Raw genomic sequence first — 20,335 nt, 5'->3', positions numbered from 1 at the left:
CCTAATTGCCTATCTCCACTACTTTGGTATACCTCAAACAATGATTTTCCAATAGACTATAAGAATTGATACGTTTTAAGGAGAAGCTATAACCTTTACAATACTATATTTTTTTTAAGACTTAGATAGAATTTTTTCCCCTGAATACCTTTCCTAGTTTTTGTGGCTCAACTGAAATCCTCCTAATTTACAATTGATGATATAAAAGAAAGTAAAAAAGGAAAAAAAAAACATCTACAAGGTATGAGTTTGCAAAAATTAAGCTCAAATCGAAATGAAGTGAGAGTGATAAAAGATATTAAAATAAGCTAGTAAGATATATGTACAAGAGAAAAAGAAAGAATGAAGAACTTGAAAATTTTCTCTTGACTTTGATGTTTGGATGTTCAACTCTTGAATATTGACTTGTTCTTGATGAGTATTTATATCAGGGAAGTGATTTGTAGTCATTTATAATTATTAGGGATGTTTTAGAGAACATAAATTTCAAGCTCAAAAAGTGTTCGTGCAACTTATATTCCAACATATAAGAAGTATCCATCGATACATTTCATAAAAAAATAGCTATAAGAAAATTGTTGTACAAGAACATAACCTATGTTCCAAAACATGATATATAGGAACATATATACGTTTCAATAATCTTTTTAAGTTAATAGCTTATTGCTGATAAACTAAAATATGTATCGAAATCTAGTTTTAAACTTATATAAAATTAATTTAAATTTTTTAAAACACTTTGAAATTAATTTTAAAAATATTAAGATAAGTTAAAACATATTTGAAATATGTTTTTGAATACTTTGCAAGTCTTTGAAAATATTTTTAAAATGTTTGAATTTTCAGTTATTTTTTACTAAATGATTTAGGAATATAATATATATAATTCATTTTAAATATTGTTATATCAAAAGTTTGGGACATTAAAGCAAACATATATGATTATCAAGTGATTTTTTTATTATTATTTTATTTCAAAATGTCACACTAATGAATTTAATAGAAGAATTTTAATTGTGATTATTAAAATAAAAGTAGAAGGGCTAAATTTCAAATCTAGAAGTATAAAAAACTTAGAACATATTTAACCTTGAGATTGTTTATTTATAGTTTGACAGAAACAAATAATAAATTCAATGCAAAGCATGGATTCGCCCTTTGTGTGCCTAAATCTATTGATATTGTTTTTGGTATTGAAAAAATCAATAAATTATTTAAAAGAAACAAGGTATTAATGAAACAAATCTTTTTACTAGGATTGTCTAATATGATTAAGCAAAAAGTAGAAAGTTTCCTTGGCTGTGGTGTTTGGATGGTTTTTATTTATAAGTTAAAAATCATAGTTACTTCTATCGAATAAAATTTTATTTTATTTAATTTATAACTAATTTCACTTTTATGATGTAAAACGATAAAACAATTTAAAATATCATATCGAAAAGATTATATAAAAATTATTGATTATTTTATTTACTTAAATGAAAAACTTTCCTACCTTATCAAATAATATTAAAAATTCATAAAATAAATGTCTGAAAATGAAATTGAAAAGACATAATTAGTCAAAGGAAACTAAAAGTATGAAAATCCGAAAGTGCAACCAAACGGCTATTGTCTAACAATCTGTTGTCCGACTTTCATTCAGATAATATTTGTATGCTTAATTATTTTTAAAATCATATTTTATGCTCAAATTTATGTTAAACACAAATAACAAATATGGATATATTTCATGAATAATAAAGATTCCAATCATATAAATCACCAATATTTTTCATTGTAAGTTACAGAACAGTGTTGTCTCGCTTAGCCATTCTCATCTGAAATGGAATTAGCTTGCTTAGGTAATTTTAATATCATATTGCATTTATAATTATTTATTCTACCTAGTGGGATCATTTTGAAGGTTTAATTTCCCCCAGTATACTCTTTCACTTGCATCTGATCTGACTTTAAAGATCATCTAGGGTAAAAAGAACTACGGGTGATAGTGGCAATCGAATCAGTACCAGCTGCATTAATGGGATGCCATTCTTTCTCACCGCGGTCGTTGAATTCCATGGTATTTTCATCCATAAAAGGAGGAGGAGTTGGTGCAGGGAGGTCTTCATCTTTCCTTTTTAGCATCTCTAGTACCTTCCGCATTGATGGTCTTAGTGATCGACTCTCTTGTGTGCAAAGTAGTCCTATATGCACTACTCTCGAAACCTCATTCTTCACACTCTTGTTGCTTTGGTTATCGTCACTTAACATTAAATTTGGGTCATAAATCTCCTCCACTGTCCCTAATTGAAAGTGTTTCCATGCCTGTTTCCACACATGAAAACACGAAAATATCAAGAAACCTTTAGTTTTTTTTCCTCACAAAGTGGTGCTTTGTGTAGGAAAAAGTTTATGTTTGAAGCTTACTATGGCAACCACGCTGGATGAGTAATCTGTGTATTGACCCTTGTTGTTTTGCGTCCCGGTAACAATCTCTAGCAAAAGAACTCCAGAACTATAAATATCCGCCTTCTCCGTTAACTGCCCATTGGCTAAGTATTCAGGAGCCATATATCCCCTGTAGATGGTCGAACAAAATTTATTTTTTGTGCTAAATAATAAATCATTCCTAGAACAAATAGAAAAAGAAAAAAAAAAAAACAATGGTGATGCTTTTGCTTACAATGTTCCAGCAATGGCAGTGCTAATGTGACTCTGATCTTCCTCAAAAGTCCTCGCCAACCCGAAGTCAGCGATCTTGGCTCGGAACTTTAAATCCAACAGAATATTGCTAGCTTTTATATCTCTATGAATGATTTTGTTCGTGGGGTTGCCATGAAGATGAACTAAACCTTCTACGGTCCCCATGATGATTTTGAATCTCTTTTCCCAGTTAAGTTCTTTACCTCTGCTGTGATCTATTTATGTTTTGAAAGGGAGAAATAATTTACAGTGAATTGGATGATGACACGTTATCAAAAGTATCCGATATGAATAAAATTTACCGAAGATGAAGTGATCGAGACTCTTGTTAGGGAGGAACTCATAAACGAGAAGACTTTCAGGTCCGCAACAACTACATCCCAACAATCTCACTAGGTTTTTATGCTCCACACTGCTTATGATGTTGACTTCATTGTAGAAATCTACCGCTCGGTGTCGATTGTTAATGAAAAGTCTCTTGACAGCAATCTCTCTTCCATCAGACAAAGCTCCCTACAGGTGATAGATAAATGATTAACCATAAAATACCCGTTAAATGTAGAAAGCAAAGCACATCAACTACCTTATAAACGGTCCCGAATCCTCCTTGCCCAAGCTTGTTTGCCTCGTCAAATGAGCCGGTAGCCTTCTCGAGGGTAGAGTACTTGAAATTCAAGTTACTATCACGAAGGACTTTCACCCACTTTTCTGCATCATTTGAACCTGGAATTCGGATAGTTTAGCAACAAAGACGAGGCTCACCACTATTCCAGATAGCAATATTGTAATAATTCAATGGAGTTGAATAATTTAGATAACATTGGCTAACATTCCTTTGTTCTTTTGAGGTGACTGCATGATCAAACAGAGCTAAACATTTGATTCAGTAAATAAGCCTTTTACCTCTTTTCTTTTGTATGTATCTGCGTTTCCTGATATAAACTCCAATAGCTACACCAACAGCTAAAACAACAAGCGAACTGACCGTAGAAATTACTATAGTTATAATGGTTCCTGCAAATTCATGAATACATATCAAGTTAGCTTACGAATTTTGTCACATATAGTTCCAGCAAAACAACTCAAACCTATCAGACTTCTGATTCGATTATGTACTATTTTACCTTCTGAAATTCCATCTGCAAGTTCTTTATTGAGGAAATCTATGTTCGAGTATCTCATGAAGCAACCAGTATAGAGTGCCCGTCCCTCAGACCGTGGCAAGCACCTTAACATCTCCGCCGATGCATTCTCGAAACATGCTTTACAAGAGCTTCGGTTCAACGTCCGCCAGCAATCGACCAGAACATTGACCGTCTCATTTGATCCGGAAACCGGAACCTGTGCTTTACCATAGCCTTTGTTTTTCAGTGCAGTAGCCACCGCATGTGACACTGCTTCTTTTACCGATGTTTGGAAACTCAATCCCTGGCGGCTTGCATTCCCACAGACTACCATGTCGTTAGGTCCCAGGTACTCATCATAGTAGCTATAATTCCCGGATCTCATAAAGCACCCATCAAGGAAAACTCGGGCACCGTTGAACGGAAAGCATTGGGGAAGAATCGAACGACCCACAGCATAGCACAATATACAGTCGACCAATGATAGATCCCCATAACATTGAGCTAGGCCATGGGTAGTGTCAAACCCTGAACCAGAAACTGCTATTCCAAAACCTGATTCACGCATCTGTTCACTGAGTTTCTGCATCACAGCAATGAAACTTGAAACCAACGAAGTTTTGTTATACTCCACTACGTTGGTACATGTCATATTCACTATTTCGGCTCTCGATAATCCTCCAACTCTTTTATGTAATGAGAGAGATTCCATCATAAGAAGAACCACAAAAATGTGTTGAATTATTTTATTATCCATTTTCTTCAACTTGAGGTGGGAAATTATCTTCAACTTCTATTAAGGCTCAAGAAATTGGTGCATCAATTGTGAAATTTTTCAATGAACCTGGAAGACATCCGTATTTATGCCACACATAAATAGAGGAGAGAAACAAAAATCTTATGTTAATTGGACTTGAATATAAGTATTAGCTATCGATCTGTAATTAAATAAGCCCAACGTTATTTCGAGTGCCATTTCGATTATTTTCTCTTTACGTGTTGTGGTCATCAAAAACTACTTGATTGTCATTTTGTATAAGGGTTAAAAGTTCTTTAGCGATGGAATGTGGGATAAAAGCTTAACTAGATCTTTCAACCAAAATTCCAAAATTTTACACCCGAGATGAATGGAGGAGAAAAAAATGTGTTAGCTTTCATGTGTCAAAATTTTTATATAAATCTTATATGTATTATATGTCCTAAATCATTTGCTGAAAATATGATTGAAAATTTTATCAAGCATTTTCTAAGGCTTACAAAATACTCAAAATATGTTTTAAATGTGTTTTAATTTATCTAAATATTTTTGGATTAATACCAAAGTATTCTAAGGTGTTTAAAATATTTTTAAGGAACTTTGGTATGCAAGTTTCAAGACATATGTCTCATAAAAACTTCAAAACAAAAAATCTATTTTAGGAGCTGTCTGTCTTGGGACATTGTGTAATATGTCTAGAGATAATTGATAGATTGTCTTGAGACATACTATTCATGTCTTGAGACATGGCTTGCTAGTGGCTATATAACAGCTAATTTTCAGCCATGTCTCGAAACATATTGCCAAGTCTCGAGACATACATTGCATTGATAAGTTTTAAGCCTAAAATTTGCTTCCAATGGCCAGAATTCATCCCTAATAACCATAAACATCTGCAAACTTGTTCCTTGATATAAATACATTTCAAGGACACTTCAAGACTCAAGAAAGAGATATCCAAGCATCAAGATCAAGAGATAAGTATTCAAATCTTTATTCTTTCATTTCTCTTGTAAATATTCTCTAGGAGCTTATTGTTAGATCTTTTATCACTCTCATTTCATTTCTATGGGAGCTTAATTTTTGTAAACACATGCTTTCTAGAGGTCACTTTGTTTACTCTCTTTCACATCACCAATTGTTCTAGTTTAGCCATAAAAATTAGGGGAAAAAGTTCTATCTAAGCCTTGTAAAAAAAATAGAAATTGTAAAGGTTATACATTTTCCTTGAAAGGTACCAGTTCAAGCATAGTGAATTGAGAAATCTTTAATTGAGGTATATCAAGGTAGTGGAGGCAAGCAATCGAGGTCGAACCACTATAAATCAAATTGTTTAAGCTTTTTATTCTTTTCTTTATCATTTAGAAAAGTATGCAAAAAATTTTAAAAATACCAATTTACACCCTTAGTCTTTTCGGGCCTAACAAAAAAGACTATGCTATTGGTGTAGCACTTACTACACCAAATGTTCAAAATTACTTTAAGAGGACATTCGGTGTAGGAAATGTAAGATTACCTCTTATAATGCCTCAAAAATTTTAGTGTTGAAATTCATGATGTTTGGGAATTTAAACAAAGAGGTTTCCAATAATTAATATCGTATTATTCCATGAAAGTGAACTTTCACCGAGACTTATTATTAAATTGATTGGCGCTAAAATTTTTTTTTTTGAAAGAAAAGTCAAATTGTCTGGTAACAAATCTAAGGTTTAGATTTTATTAAGGAAAGAAGATTGAGGGGTTTATGTGGGTGGGAATTTTACCTAAGGGGTATTTTAGTTATATTTTTTCCAAGGAAAATAGAAGTGAAAGTTTGTTTTCATGTTCTCTTTCACGCCAAACCAAGAAAAGAACAAGGGAAGAAAACAGTTTCTCAACATTTCTTCAATCTTTGTGCCAAAATCAATCACGAGATTATTCATGTTTTGTCGAGCATTAAAAGAGAACTTTTATATGGTTGAGTGAAATATTTATCTTTCTCTTCCTATTCCCGGGAAGAAATTGATTTTTGGTGTTTCTTGATGAATTAAATGTTTAAAAATAAATTTTAGTGAAGATTAGGTTGAGTCTTGATGGGATTTTGGTTGGGTTTTGGAGAGCGAGAGGTTTCATTGTATCCAATTTAATTGATTAGATTTTTGGATATAATCTTATTAATGTGTTATTGAAGCGAAATAAATCAGCCAAAAGGTGGAAAGATAAAGAAAAGGCAAAAGTTGTGGAGGAGTGATTGTTTCTAGGCTTAAAGGAGTGAAACTAATAAGGTAATAGTTGATTTATGATTTGATTATAGGTTGATAATAAAATTTTTAATATGTATGAATTCTATGTTGATTGAAGTAAAAGTTGTTTAAATGATAATCACTAAAAGGATTTATTTATGTTGAGTAGTCAAATGGTTGAGCCTTGAAAACTTTGTTTGGAAAGTTAGTTGGATATAATTGTGGATACTTGAGTTTAAAATTTAGTATTTGTAAGATTTTGCATTCGCGAGTATAGAAATATCACGCTTTGTACATTAACGAGTTTGATTAATTAAGCCCTGTAATATAAAAATTTAACGTCTCATCATATAATAGCAAGACACCGGATGAGTATTCGTGTATTCGATGCTACTACCATAAATGATTACTAGGGTTAACAGTTAATGAATATGGTGATCACAATTTCTACTTGTTAAAGAAATTAAATATCATTTGATTCCTATGACTATGCTTAATTCAGTAACTTCACATTTTAAATAAATGTGGTTGAGATATTGACATTGTAATTGTACTAAGTATGGTATGTATGGGTTGTTTGATTTCAGTTAAATTTTGCTATTAATCCTTGTCTTTTGTTAAAGTTATAGATTTAGTCATTATACTTTAAGTTAACTAAATTTTGTCATGTATTTTTTAATTGATCAATTTTAATCTCTGTACTTTTTTAATATTTAAAATTTTAGTCCTAACCAAAATAGTAGCTATTAAATCTATTCAATTAAATTCAATTACTAGTCTTGCATTAACATACAGTTGCAAATTTAATCCATATTCTCTAATTGGATCATTCTAAGTTCCTAACAATTTCGAAATTTGAAACTTTCGTCTTGATGCACATGACATCCATTGGTCTATTAACGGGATTTTTAGTAAGTAATATATGGAAATAACAAGTTAACATGACATTTCATAGATGATAATACATTTGTTGCATCAGACTTTGGAAATACTGGAACTTAATAAAATTAATAGTTATTGTTTGGTGAGAACTAAAAATTTAAAAATTTGAATAGTAAAGAGACTAAAACTGACCAAATTAAAGTATAGGAATTAAATTCATAATTTTTGTATACTATACTAATATTAGAATTTAACCTTTGATTTTTGTTTAGGTATACTTTTTTATTTGTTGTGAAATTAATAGTTTGCATGTGTTTTTAACTTGGTTATCTGATATTTTAGAACTTCGTTGAGCACCACTAAGCTTTAAGGAAAGCGCGCAGATAATATGTAGAGATCCGAAGAGATCATTGGTCGAGCAACATTATCTCGAGTCTCCACAAATTTATTTTTTATTTCCGTAAAAACTTATGCATTAGTTTTAGCATGGCATGTACTTAGAACTATCTTATTTGTTAATACCATTTTCATTTCAGTTTGAGTTTTACTATTGTTGTTGGTTATATTAGATCATCTTGAGTTACAAGTTTTGTTTGCTAAAGAAGTTTTAAATAAAATTTTGTTGAAGTTTTTAGCAAGCAAAAGTTTGATAGTTTTGGTTTCTATTTTGCCAAGGCTACCAATTTTCATTTTTCTGATGTATGCCGCCTAACAAGCATGTTTTGAATGAGATATTGGATACCAAATATGTTGGTTATGGTTTAGGTTTATGTTTGCTACATTTTGTTTTTTTTAGTATTTTTCATTGCACTAGTTTAGCCTAAATTTTGCATTTCTAGGCTTGAGTATTCGATGTCAATACCTTTTAGTTGAGTATCGGTACTTAGACCCTTTATTCCAATACTTCCATAAACAATAGCCAAAATTTTGAAACAATGCCAACATGTATTGATACATGGTCCCAAATATCGGTACATAGGCCCAAGTCAATAGATCCCCCAAGAGTATCAGTTCTCTAAAACATTGAAGCTAAATCACTTTTTAAATCTAAAAAAAGAAGAAGATTTTTTTTTTGTGACCAAAATGAAAGCGACCTAGAAGTTGGGTGACCAAAATGAAAATGTAAATTTGATGTGGCATGTACAATTAACCACCATTAAGGATCCAACACTTGCGTGACTAAAATGAAAATGCCTTAAAAGTTGAGTGACAAAATTGCAAGGATTTTTTTTGGTGACCAAAATGAAACCATCCTAAAAGTTGGGTGACTAACTAGGTTGTTTACCCTATTTTTATGTCAAATTAATAGTTATGAATTTTTAGTTCTCTTAAAACTCAATTTGCATAATCTAAATAAATAGTGTATGATATATCATTGAGTTAGACAAATGCAAACTATAAAAAAAAAGATACATGTAAAACTATTTAGTTTTAACAAATATTTATTTTAATAACAATGAAATGTTAATTTCATAGAGACATAGCCTTTCCTTCAAACAAAAAGATGTTGGAATCATATATATATATATATATATATATATATATATTATATAAAAGAAGGAATTGCAAGAGGGAATTATAAGTAATGAAGATTCCCAAGTACATAGGAATAATAGCAAAGACATGGGAGGCTTTGGGATAGATGGGATCAGCCTAATAACGTGAGTTCAAGGGAAATGTGGTGTGGTGTAAACCTAATTGCTGCAACATATGAAGAAGTCTGTTATGCATGGATTAACAACACATTGGCTAACCATATTTACGTTAACAATGGAAGTCAACAAATTATGGTTATTGAGCAGTAGATTTCTTTGAATAGGGAGTCAAACAAAGCAGCTAGAATTGTAGATTCCTTGGGTTATATTGAACTTGGTTTTACTTGGTCAAGAGTCAATCTCCTAAAGCGTCTGGATAGGTTTATTGGTGATAGGGCATGGCTAATGAATTTTTCGCACTCGACCATACATCATTTAGAGCGGGTGGGTAGCGATCATCGACCCCTTTTTCTTATTTTAGGCCACTAGCGACCATTTAAATTTGTGACAATGTGGCTCTCTCACCTGAATTTCAAAGATTCCCTAAAGCAAACTTGGAACCCAGAGGTAAACATCCAACACCAACAGTGAAAGTTTTACTAATGAAGTTAAGATTTGAACAAAAGGCATGTTTGGTTATATCGACTGGCAGAAAAAAAAAAGTTGATGTCTCGGATTGCAGGTATTCAACATGCTTTGGAAAGACATCCCTTGCACTTCTTAAAAGATCTTAAACAGAATTTGAAATTTGAACTTGAGTTGGTCCTTGAACAGAAAGAAAGCTTATGGTTTAAAAAATCTCGAGCTCAGTAGATTCAAAATGGTGATAGAATACTTGATTCTTTCATACGTCAACTATTTGTGTCGATGGGGCACTTACATCAGTATATTAAAGGATGATTGCAATGAATAATACATTGATCCCACTGTTCTTTAAGAAATGGCTCTCAACTATTACCGTATTTGTTTACTCGGGATGCTACTTTGAGGAATTATGAGATATGAGGTTACTTCCAACCAATTAGTTGAGATGAGAAGGTCTTATTGGATAGTATGGTAGGTGATTTGTTGTAATACAGTGTAGTAGATTAAACTAGTTTTTGTACTTGAAGAGCTTGAATACAAGCATTTTTATTATGTTTTAGTTAAGTTTTTCATATTAGCTTTAAATTCAATAAAATGTGTATTTTGAATCTTTTTATAACCTTAGGGGCAAAATGAGGCCTAAAAGTGAGCTAACGTACCTAGTGAGTGTGCAGGATACCATTCAAAGGCATAGGAACTCAAAGCTAATTGTTGTATTGCAACACAGGAAGTTCAATATCGCAACATAGGGAGTATAATACAAGAATTTCAAGTCTGCCATTGGTGTCACGACACAGCAATAGGATGTCACGACACACCCTTGAAGCCAAACCTGAACCAAACATACTGCCTTCAGTGTCACGGCACAAGCACTAAGGTGCCGTGACATCGGCCCTGTATGGGAACAATTACAAGCGATGGGCATTTTGGTTTGCATAATTAAAATTAACATGAAAACGTTAACTAACCTAGGTTTGAGGATGACGACCAACCCTATCTCTATAAATAGGCTCTTCAAACACTTGTTTAGGGACAATTTTCCCTATTATCAGTTTTTACTTGTAATTTAGTTTTCAGTTTTCTTTTCTTTTTGGCTTTAGATTTCTTTTCAGTTCTTTTCCTTTGTGTTCTTCAAAGAACTTGGTTTGTAAACACAATTAAACGTTTGAGGATTTTTTCATTTCATCAATTAAATATCATTAGGATTGTCTAAACCTTATTCTTGATCTATTTTTCATGCATATCTTCATCATCAAGTTTAATATGTTTATGGAGTCCATGAGGAACTAATCCTTTTATGGAGGATTAACGAGTGGAGGTGTGATTGACTAATTGCTATGTAGGGTCTTCTTAGCGGATCACTATTTGGGAAAGGAAGAACTTAAACCCTAGGCTTAATGACCTTAGGAAGTCATTTAGGTGGGAATTAACCCAAAATTTGTATAGTCTATTCGTGAACACCTTAGCCTCGAATTGGTCTGGACTGTGAGGTCGAGAGATAAGTAGTTATTGCTGACTTGTTATTTTAGTGGAAGATTGAGAGATCTTGCTAAGTTAACGACTAGTTGATTGAATAAAAACCCGAAATAAGAATTAGTTATGATCACTGAAGTGAGCTAATAACCCATATTTAGATTTGATTAAGTTTAGATTTTAGTTATTCAAGTTCACTTTATTTATGCAATTTTTTAATATTTATTTATAAAAGTAAAAAATTTCTTTTTTATGTTCACTCGTAATATAATTTATTTAATTACTAATTAATTTTATTTGCGTTTAGGCTAAATTTAATTTAGTACTCGCCTCCATTTGCTATGATCCTTGGAGTACTCATCTACTTCGTTGTAAAAATTATATTACAACTTGACCCGTATACTTGCGGACACCACCTCAATTCCATATCTTTAGTTGTAGGATTCACACTCTGGATATTAGTATGTCTAAAGGTGGTCAGTAAGGGACAAGAAGGTTAAGAACACGGTAATGGATATGCAACCCCTTAAGCTGTTAGAAATTGATGGTATTAACGCCATATTTTTTCAAAAGAATTGGGAGGTGGTTGACAAGAGTGTGTATGATTTCGGTAGAGGAGTCTTTGTAGATGGTATGCCTTATTGGTTTAATAGGACTTTACTGGTTTTGATTCCTAAAACTCAATGCTTGATAATGGTAATTGTATTGATTTTTGGAAGGACTAATGGGTTCCTGGCTGTGGTCCTTTGGAAAATTTATGGCAAGGCCCTTCACTTTCCAAAGGTGTGCATGTTCTAGTTAGTTACGTGGTAATGCATGATGGAGAATGTGCGTAGGGAAAATTTACTCATTTAGTCCCTGTTGAAATTAGGTATTGGATTGCGATAATTAAACCCCCAAATTCTATTGATGTTGATGATATTCCAAGTTGGGTATCGGATCAAAACAAAAGATTTAAGACAGAAAGTGTTTATGAAGTTGTACCAGGAACTATTTCTAATGCAGCAGACACGATTTGTGAAATAGTTTGGAAAGTTCCAGCTCCCTAAAGAGTGTGAGCCTTCTTGAAGCTCATTTTCCAGAATAGCTTGATGACTAATGTTAAGTGGTGACAAAGGCATCTTACAAGGGACCTTAAATGCAACCTATGTGAGGCTGAGCTAGAGGGTATCGATCATATATTTCAGTGATGTTTTCCGATGATTGCTATATGGTCAAAACTAGTTATAAATGTCACGGGGCTAGAACTTTAGTTTCGCAATCTATGCGGCCTTAGGCGATTTCTTCTTTTCAAATTCACTTAAGTTAGCCTAACTTTCACAAAGTAAGAACTCTCGATAAAAATTCTTCAAAGCACCGAAAATAAAGTGGGAGCAACTCAAAGACAAAAGAGCAACGTAAGAAAGAAAAAATGCCACAAGAAAGCAACACACAAGCTATTTGAGTAAATGTTCTCTAAGTATCTTTATTAATTTAAAGGATTACAATAGAGTCCTTACAAATGAGGGGAGAAAGGCCTCTATTTATAGTTAAGCTTCCCTAGATCCAACGATACAAATCGAATTACATCAACGGTTAAGATTTGTGCCTATCTACAAAATGAGACTCTAATGGATTTAATCTTTATACATCTTTATCTCTTAGAATTTACATTAATTACCTTGATAACTCTATTAGTTATTATGAAATGAGCTCATTTTGTTATAACTATGGACTCTTTTTAATGTATTTTCATAATTATGGCTATGTCCAATGATGTTGAAATCAAATTAGACAAACCAAATGGATTGGGAACTAGTCAATATACTAATTTAAAGAATGTTAAAACCCTATTTGAATCGTGAACTAGCAAAAATTGTGGTTGAACCATAAACGTCAATCAAAAAAATCAATTGAACTAGTTTTTCATATATTAGTCTAGATTGGACTAAGCTAAACCAAAAAAAAAGCCCATGATTATCGGCTCAAAAGCTAAAAAAAATAGCATTATGTATCCAACACAAAAAGAAAAAAAAAGAAAGAAAGAAAGAATAATAATAATCCAAGTCCCCCCAATTGGTACCCTATCTAAACCACAAGGACAAAGAAAAACAGTCTTTCTACTTCTAAGGAAAAAGAAAAACAATTTGCTTTATTAGTTTCTTTGCTTTGTGCCGCCTTGAAGCTCGTTGCCACTGTCTCCAACTGTCGCTATTAGCGTTGAGTTATTTCAGGTGAAGAAACTTTGCAAAGCTTTATTTTCTCTTTCATTTTGTTATTTCAAAAGACTAAAGAACTTAAGAATATAAATGCTATTTTTATTTATTTTGACCAAATGAGTTGTAATGTGATTAATGATTTTGACTTTTTCATCACAATTAAGCTATTCATCGTCCATTATAATTCCTTCGCTGTTATGAATAGTGATCGAATATTTTATTATTTCTTGATTTGTATGTATTTTATTTTCAAGGTTAAATTTATATTTTTTGAAGGAAAGAGAGTTAATGTATATTCATTAGCCACTAATTTTTTATTAATAAAATAATAAAAGTGGAATAACTGGTTTATTTTGTTGTAATTATTCAAATGAATGTTTTTTCTTTCTTTCCTGTTTTGTCTGCCTTTAGTATATAATATTGATTATCTAACATTTGAATTAGTTTGATGAATAGTTGAATCAGTTGAACTAAGAATCAATGGTATGATCAATTCAATTACTAGTCTAATTTTAAAAATATTGATTATATTTTTACTTTCAAAATAAATACGACATATTTGACTATAAAATAAATATTTTATTATTTTTAATATTAAATGAATTATAAATTTTGGTTTAATTTATATATTACCTATTTTCATAATATTAATGTGGATTTCAATTATTTGGATTAAAAGTTTTAGGTTATTAATGTTTTGTTTAAAAGTATATTGTTACTTAAATCTCATATGTTGGCATGATAGTTAGGGTATCCACCATTTTATGTGTGGTTTAATTTTGAATCGCGTTATTGTTAGGGTTTTGTCCTCCTCTTATGATTCACCAAATATATATTGCTCCTTTGACATAAATTTAATGATTATTATCGCTAATTATATTACAAATATCTAAAATTTGAATTATTTTATTTTTAAAACAAAATTTAGGTAAAGTTTTATATTTTAATTTATTAAACTATATTTTAAATAAACAAGTAAAAACATATTTTACATACGAAATTATCATATATTTTAATTATTACACGCGAACATAGGAATCATATGATAAAGAAACTAGTTAAAGGATAATAATGGGTTTTGGGCAGATTTCAAAATTTACAGATATATGTTTTAATTTGGCCAATAAATATATATATATAAATCTCAAGGTATTATGTTATCTTTAAACAAACTCTTATACTTATTTTCTAATTAAATAAACCCTAATCTATTATCTCTACCTATTAAAGTTTTTAATTTTAATTTAGTAAAAATTTTTATCTTTTACTTTTATTTTTACACATGTCATGAGTTTATTAGTTACAAAGGTTTCATTACTAAAGACTCAAAATGTATGATATTAAAACTCTTTTAATATAGTTTATTAATTTTTATTTTAATAGATTAAAAGATATTTAATCCCATATATGAGTGTTTAATAAAAAATATTTATAACTAATAAAAGTATAACAAGCAAAATATAAAAATTACCTAAATTAAAATTAAGGGTTTTAATGGATAAAAATAATATATTAGGGCTTATTTAACATATTCAAATATCTCATGAATAAATGTTATTTAAATAAAATCAAACAATAATAATCAAATTTATTATTAATAGTAAATAGATTCAAAATTTAGAACATCTGCACAAATTCATATTTGAATATTCAATGTATAAAAGAAATCTATTTAGGCTCAAGTTCAATCCTTTTATTTTTAGTTGTTTTATGAAATTATTTCATATAAAATAGTATGCATTAATATTCATTACTCTATAAAAAGGGTTTTTAAATATTTTTTCAGAGTTAAGTTAGCTCGTAATATTAACTCAATCAAGCAAATATTATATGTATTAGATTATAGAACATTAATCATGTAAATGAAAAATTATTAATATATTAAAAATTATAATGTTTTGAGTTCATAAGCAAATTTCTTTTAAATATTTTATATGGAAAGATAAAATTACCAATTTATTTTATTAAATAAAGAAGTTTTAATAATTTTATAATTAAGTGAATTAATTGGGTGTCATCTCTAATGAGAATATAGTTAGAAGTGTGAGTTTATTAATTTCCCTTGAAGAACTGAGGAGGAGCTTGCAACACCTTCCATTAGAGTAAAATAAAAATAAATTTCAAGATATCATGTAATGCCTACAACACTACAAACAATTCTTTCTTTGTCTTTTAAAAGGAAAAAAGAAGAGTAAAGCTCATAAATAGGAATCAATTAAGAGGCAGAAGCTGAAGCTGAAAGGGAAACAAAATCGAAAGCCCAGCAAAAGGAAAGGATGGTATTCATACCTTAGAATATCAACCATGAAGAGACTCGATGAGTTGCAGTAAAGAGGAGCAAACGTATTCGAAACGAAGCAGACAGCAGTTTTATAGAAATGTAATACTAAAAGAATTGAGTAATTTATTAGAGAAGATGGAAAGAAGTAGAGCACAAGTCCATGTAAGGATTGGAAATGTGAATCCCTTAGTTCTTTTTTACTAGAAAAGAATTCCAAAGTCATTCAGGCAAACAAAGAAAAAGAAAAGGGAAATGGAAAATCGCGGCCCAGGTTTCATTTTTCTTTGCCCAAGGTTGACTCGTAAATCTGTTTTCTGATTCAAATTATTAACGACCTGACCTCTAGCTTTACCTACCATCACCCTTACAGGATTACGGTGAGAAATTTTAAAATTTTATCATCTTCATTGATTCAAAATTAGTGGTATATCTTGGTCTAACTAAAACTTTTTTAAATTTTCAGAGTTTTAATAAGGTACGTCTAATTAAAACTTTTAGAGGTTTCATAAAAATTTAAAAAATAAAGTTTATTTAAGAATTTTTAAAAATTTCAAAACTTCAATAATAAATTAAAATTTTCAAAAGCTTTGGAGAGGCCAACACACCCTAGGCCCTAATGAGGATTCGCTTTTCCTCAAGTAATTGCAATTGCTCTTTTGGATAAATAATTGTTTTAGAAAAAAAAATTAAATTATTGATATTAAAATAAACAATATAAAAGTATTCATTGACACCATTAGATTCTTAATAAGTTATAAATATTTTTAAAAATAAAACTTTTAAAAATATATTAAAATTAAATATATTTTTAAAATTTTAAGTTTTTATTTTATTATGGATCATATGTATTAAATTAAATAAATTTATAAATTTTTGAAAAACCACATTTGTTAGTGGCTTAAATGGAAAAATCATCAGTATATGTCGATTTCAAAAAAAAAAAAAAAAGAAAAGAAGAAGATATAAGCCATTTTTTAGTATTTAAGGAAATTGATTTTTTATGTGGCTAAAAAATGCGCAATAAAAGACACACTTTGTAACACCCTAAACCCGGCCTAAACATTATGATTAGATTATGGAGGCTACATCACTAAACAAAAGAAAACCATAGTTTATTTATTTTGAAGAAATCCAATTTCTCGTGGGTTGAAAATTTCTATCGTCTCTCCCTTTTACAAAACATTCCAATCATTTCAATAAACCAAGTTAAATTCCCTATTTCTATAACACCCAAAATCATCTTTAGTGAAATCCTTAAATTTTAGTTTGCAACGGCGATTACTTGAAAACTTATCATTTGAAATATCAGAGTTCATTTTAATTACGTTATCTTGGATTATTAACCATTTAAGCTTAGGCAAGATAAACCGTTCAAGTCCTAACGATATAAACAAATTATAAAATATCCAAAAATTAATAAACCTTATTAAAGTCTGAAATGTCCCATTAAAACAAATGAGTCAGAACCATAAAATGTTGTAGCAAATGTGAAACCCGAGTCTCTAGTGACATCGTCCAATGCTAGGTCGAAAGATTACCTGAAACAAATCATACAAGAACGTGAGCTAATAGCCCAATGTGAATTGGGCCAACTTCCAAAATCATGCTTTTCTTACACGTCAATTATATATTAAAACATCACTTGACTCATTTACGTCAAATAATTCATACCATATCAGATTACAACTTATCATAATGTAGCATAACATGCTCGAACATATCAAACATATAATATCAGACCATAATGTACATATCAAATCCTACCCCCATCTGCTGCACACCATCTCCGATCAGCCAATCATACCATATTGGACTTTATGAGTCCCTTTATCCAATCACACCGGTATGTGGCAATATGCCACTTATAAAATTGCAACAGAGCTGCCATACATATAGTGTTGCGGTCTAGCCACCATATTCGTAGTATGCACTGCCATATACATTCCTCCATCATACATAACCCACCCCATACATATACATATCATTCACATATATTAGTAACGACAGATGGCATATATACATATAACATATGTTACATGACATGCTTATATTCATAATCTATTTAACAAATATTAAAACTTGATATTTGACATGCTTTTAGAGTTACTCATACGAACCTAAGTATTAAACTTGCAGTTTTCCAGCCCTTACAATGTCTTCGGACCCAAATATCAAGTTTCCTAGACAACCATTAAATGGGCCCTAAAATTGGCCCAAAAGGCCCACACGACCTAGAAGCCTAGCCCGTGTGGTCCAAATGGGCCACTCACATGGTTTATAATGACTAACATTGTAACACCCCTAACTCGTACCCGTCGCCGAATTAGGGTCCTGAGGCATTACTGAACAAAAGCACAACTCTGATCATTCACACAAGTCATATTCATATATATAAAAGAATGTCCAATTAAGTGTTAATCATGATTTTATTAATACATAATATAAAAATACAAATCATATAATCAACATTGTAATGATATTTGAATATCTAATAAACATTAATCATTTTAAGTCATATTTCTATACATGTACAAATTAAATCAATTAAAATTAACACATGGCATTTTTGTCATTAACATATGTGGCATAAATAACTTCACAAATGGTCAAATATGTTTCATTAAACAAATAAAACCTTATACGCATTTTGACCATAATGAACTTGAAATGCACTCATTTCACATGCCAAAATGCATATACACACTAGTCTACTTATCAACAATTCGGACATTTAGACTTTACATAAAACGCATATAATCATGAATATCACCTGTCTAATGCATATTATACTTTAGTTAGTTTAACAACCATTATTTACCTTGTGGCTGAAACATATAAGCCAAACTCCACAACTTTGAATATCTCGAACACACTTTTAATATAAATCCAAACGAAAATCAAATGTATACACAACCGTAAGCATTATAATCAACCATATTCATTATCTCATTTTAACATTTAACCGATTATACTTATCAATCAAGTGAGATTATTACTATCATTACAAGTCTTTAACCACATAAGGACATATTTAAAACATAAATCTTACATTCTATGTAATAAACATATCACACAAATTTATATCATATTCGGACATAGCCAAATAACCTTTAATGCTAAGTCACATAATAATACTTAATTAAGCATAATTACCCATTTCACATACGTGTTTATCTATCCATATATCATAACCGAATCAACCAAATGCATATATCCAAAATCACCAACCTACTTCAATGCACAAAATGGATATCACAAATATCATTCATCCATGACACATAACATAATAACCAATATGGAATTAAGCCATGATCAACCAAAACCAAATTCAAGCAAGTAGGTTAAGCCATTTTCACATGGCTTATATACATACACTTTCAAAATAAACTATCTCCAAGGCTAGCCTATACATGCCATAATTCAAGCTCAACTTATGAAATACCGAAACAGTAGATAGTGTGATGAACTTTGTTGACGATCCCCGAGCTCGTAACTTGATCCAAAATCTATAAAACAGAGTAAACATGAACACACAGAGTAAGCTATCATAGCTTAGTAAGTCATAAATAAATAAACAATCCAATGATATAATCAACTCATTTTAAACTAAATCGAATTGCATTAACATTACCATGCTTAGACTCAAACTTACAATTTTCATAAATACTACATTTTCATACATAATTTCTACCTCGGCCGAATGCTCACATAGCTGATTTAGCATATTATTATTCAACTTCCCAAGCCAAAAAGTCATTATAAAACCTAGTCCACATACACTCAAATACATACGCTCATATATCAAAATATAACTTCATATGCATATACTAGTTATGTGGCCGAATAAACATGATCATATATGTACATAGTTAAGATTCATTTCAATAATATTCACAAGGCCGAATACACTTACCAAATTCACATATATTCTTCATTTGCATCACACACAATTTGTAACAAATATCAGGTTAGTTACTTACCTTATTTCAAGTAGACAACAAGCTAATTCATACCTGGCCATTTAACACGTTTTACACATTCGATCACAACTTATCTTTGCCTAATGAACCATTCAGAATTGGATAGGACACTCAGATAATCACACATGTATCGTACAATGCCAAAGTCCCAAACGTGGTCTTACATGTAATCACATATAGATGCCACTGTCCCAGACAGGGTCTTACTCGCACACATATATCGGAATCACATATCGATGCCATGGTCTTACTCGCACATCACATATCAGAATCCTATGTCATGACATATGTATCCTAACTATTCCTAAGGTTCATACGAGGCTTTCAGATGTTTTAACTCGGTCGAAACGAATTCAGAAATATAGTTGCCAAGCTTATATATATATTCGGCTATTGTGAATATAAATTCACATTTTTCGTTTCAGCATATATATTTTACATTTAATTAAAATTAAGTACGTCTATTTGCTTATAAACTTACCTCGGACGATGTAAAACGGAATGGGAGACTAGTCAACAATTTTCGTTTTCCCCCTATCCAAATTCGACTGCTTTGGTTCTTGATCTAAACATATTCAAATTAAACTTATTCAAACATATTTTCATTAAATTT

General features: G+C 30.7%; 1 protein-coding gene across 1 annotated transcript; it reads right to left on the bottom strand.

Moving 5' to 3' along the window:
• Positions 1–1,771: 1,771 nt before the first annotated feature.
• On the bottom strand, positions 1,772–4,476 carry LOC108452692 (cysteine-rich receptor-like protein kinase 2). The gene is made up of 7 exons (XM_017750490.2): positions 3,810–4,476; positions 3,589–3,699; positions 3,269–3,408; positions 2,988–3,198; positions 2,666–2,900; positions 2,410–2,560; positions 1,772–2,307 (listed from the first exon to the last, which is right to left on the bottom strand). Exons 1-7 carry the CDS (start codon positions 4,459–4,461, stop codon positions 1,960–1,962), a joined length of 1,848 nt encoding a protein of 615 aa, XP_017605979.2. The 5' UTR covers positions 4,462–4,476; the 3' UTR covers positions 1,772–1,959.
• Between the last annotated feature and the right edge of the window lie 15,859 nt (positions 4,477–20,335).

The sequence above is a fragment of the Gossypium arboreum genome, chromosome 5 (assembly GCF_025698485.1).
Source record: "Gossypium arboreum isolate Shixiya-1 chromosome 5, ASM2569848v2, whole genome shotgun sequence".
In the NCBI taxonomy this organism is placed as follows: Eukaryota; Viridiplantae; Streptophyta; class Magnoliopsida; order Malvales; family Malvaceae; genus Gossypium; species Gossypium arboreum.
The sequence above is the reverse complement of the archived record's forward strand: the minus strand, read 5'-3'. Positions and strand labels throughout refer to the sequence as shown.

Coding starts and splice junctions, on each gene's coding strand:
- LOC108452692 (XM_017750490.2), bottom strand. CDS start 4,461: ATGACATGTACCAACGTAGTGGAGTATAACAAAACTTCGTTGGTTTCA. Junction 3,409..3,588: donor ATACATACAAAAGAAAAGAG/GTAAAAGGCTTA, acceptor TCCGAATTCCAG/GTTCAAATGATGCAGAAAAG. Junction 2,901..2,987: donor TCTCGATCACTTCATCTTCG/GTAAATTTTATT, acceptor AAACATAAATAG/ATCACAGCAGAGGTAAAGAA.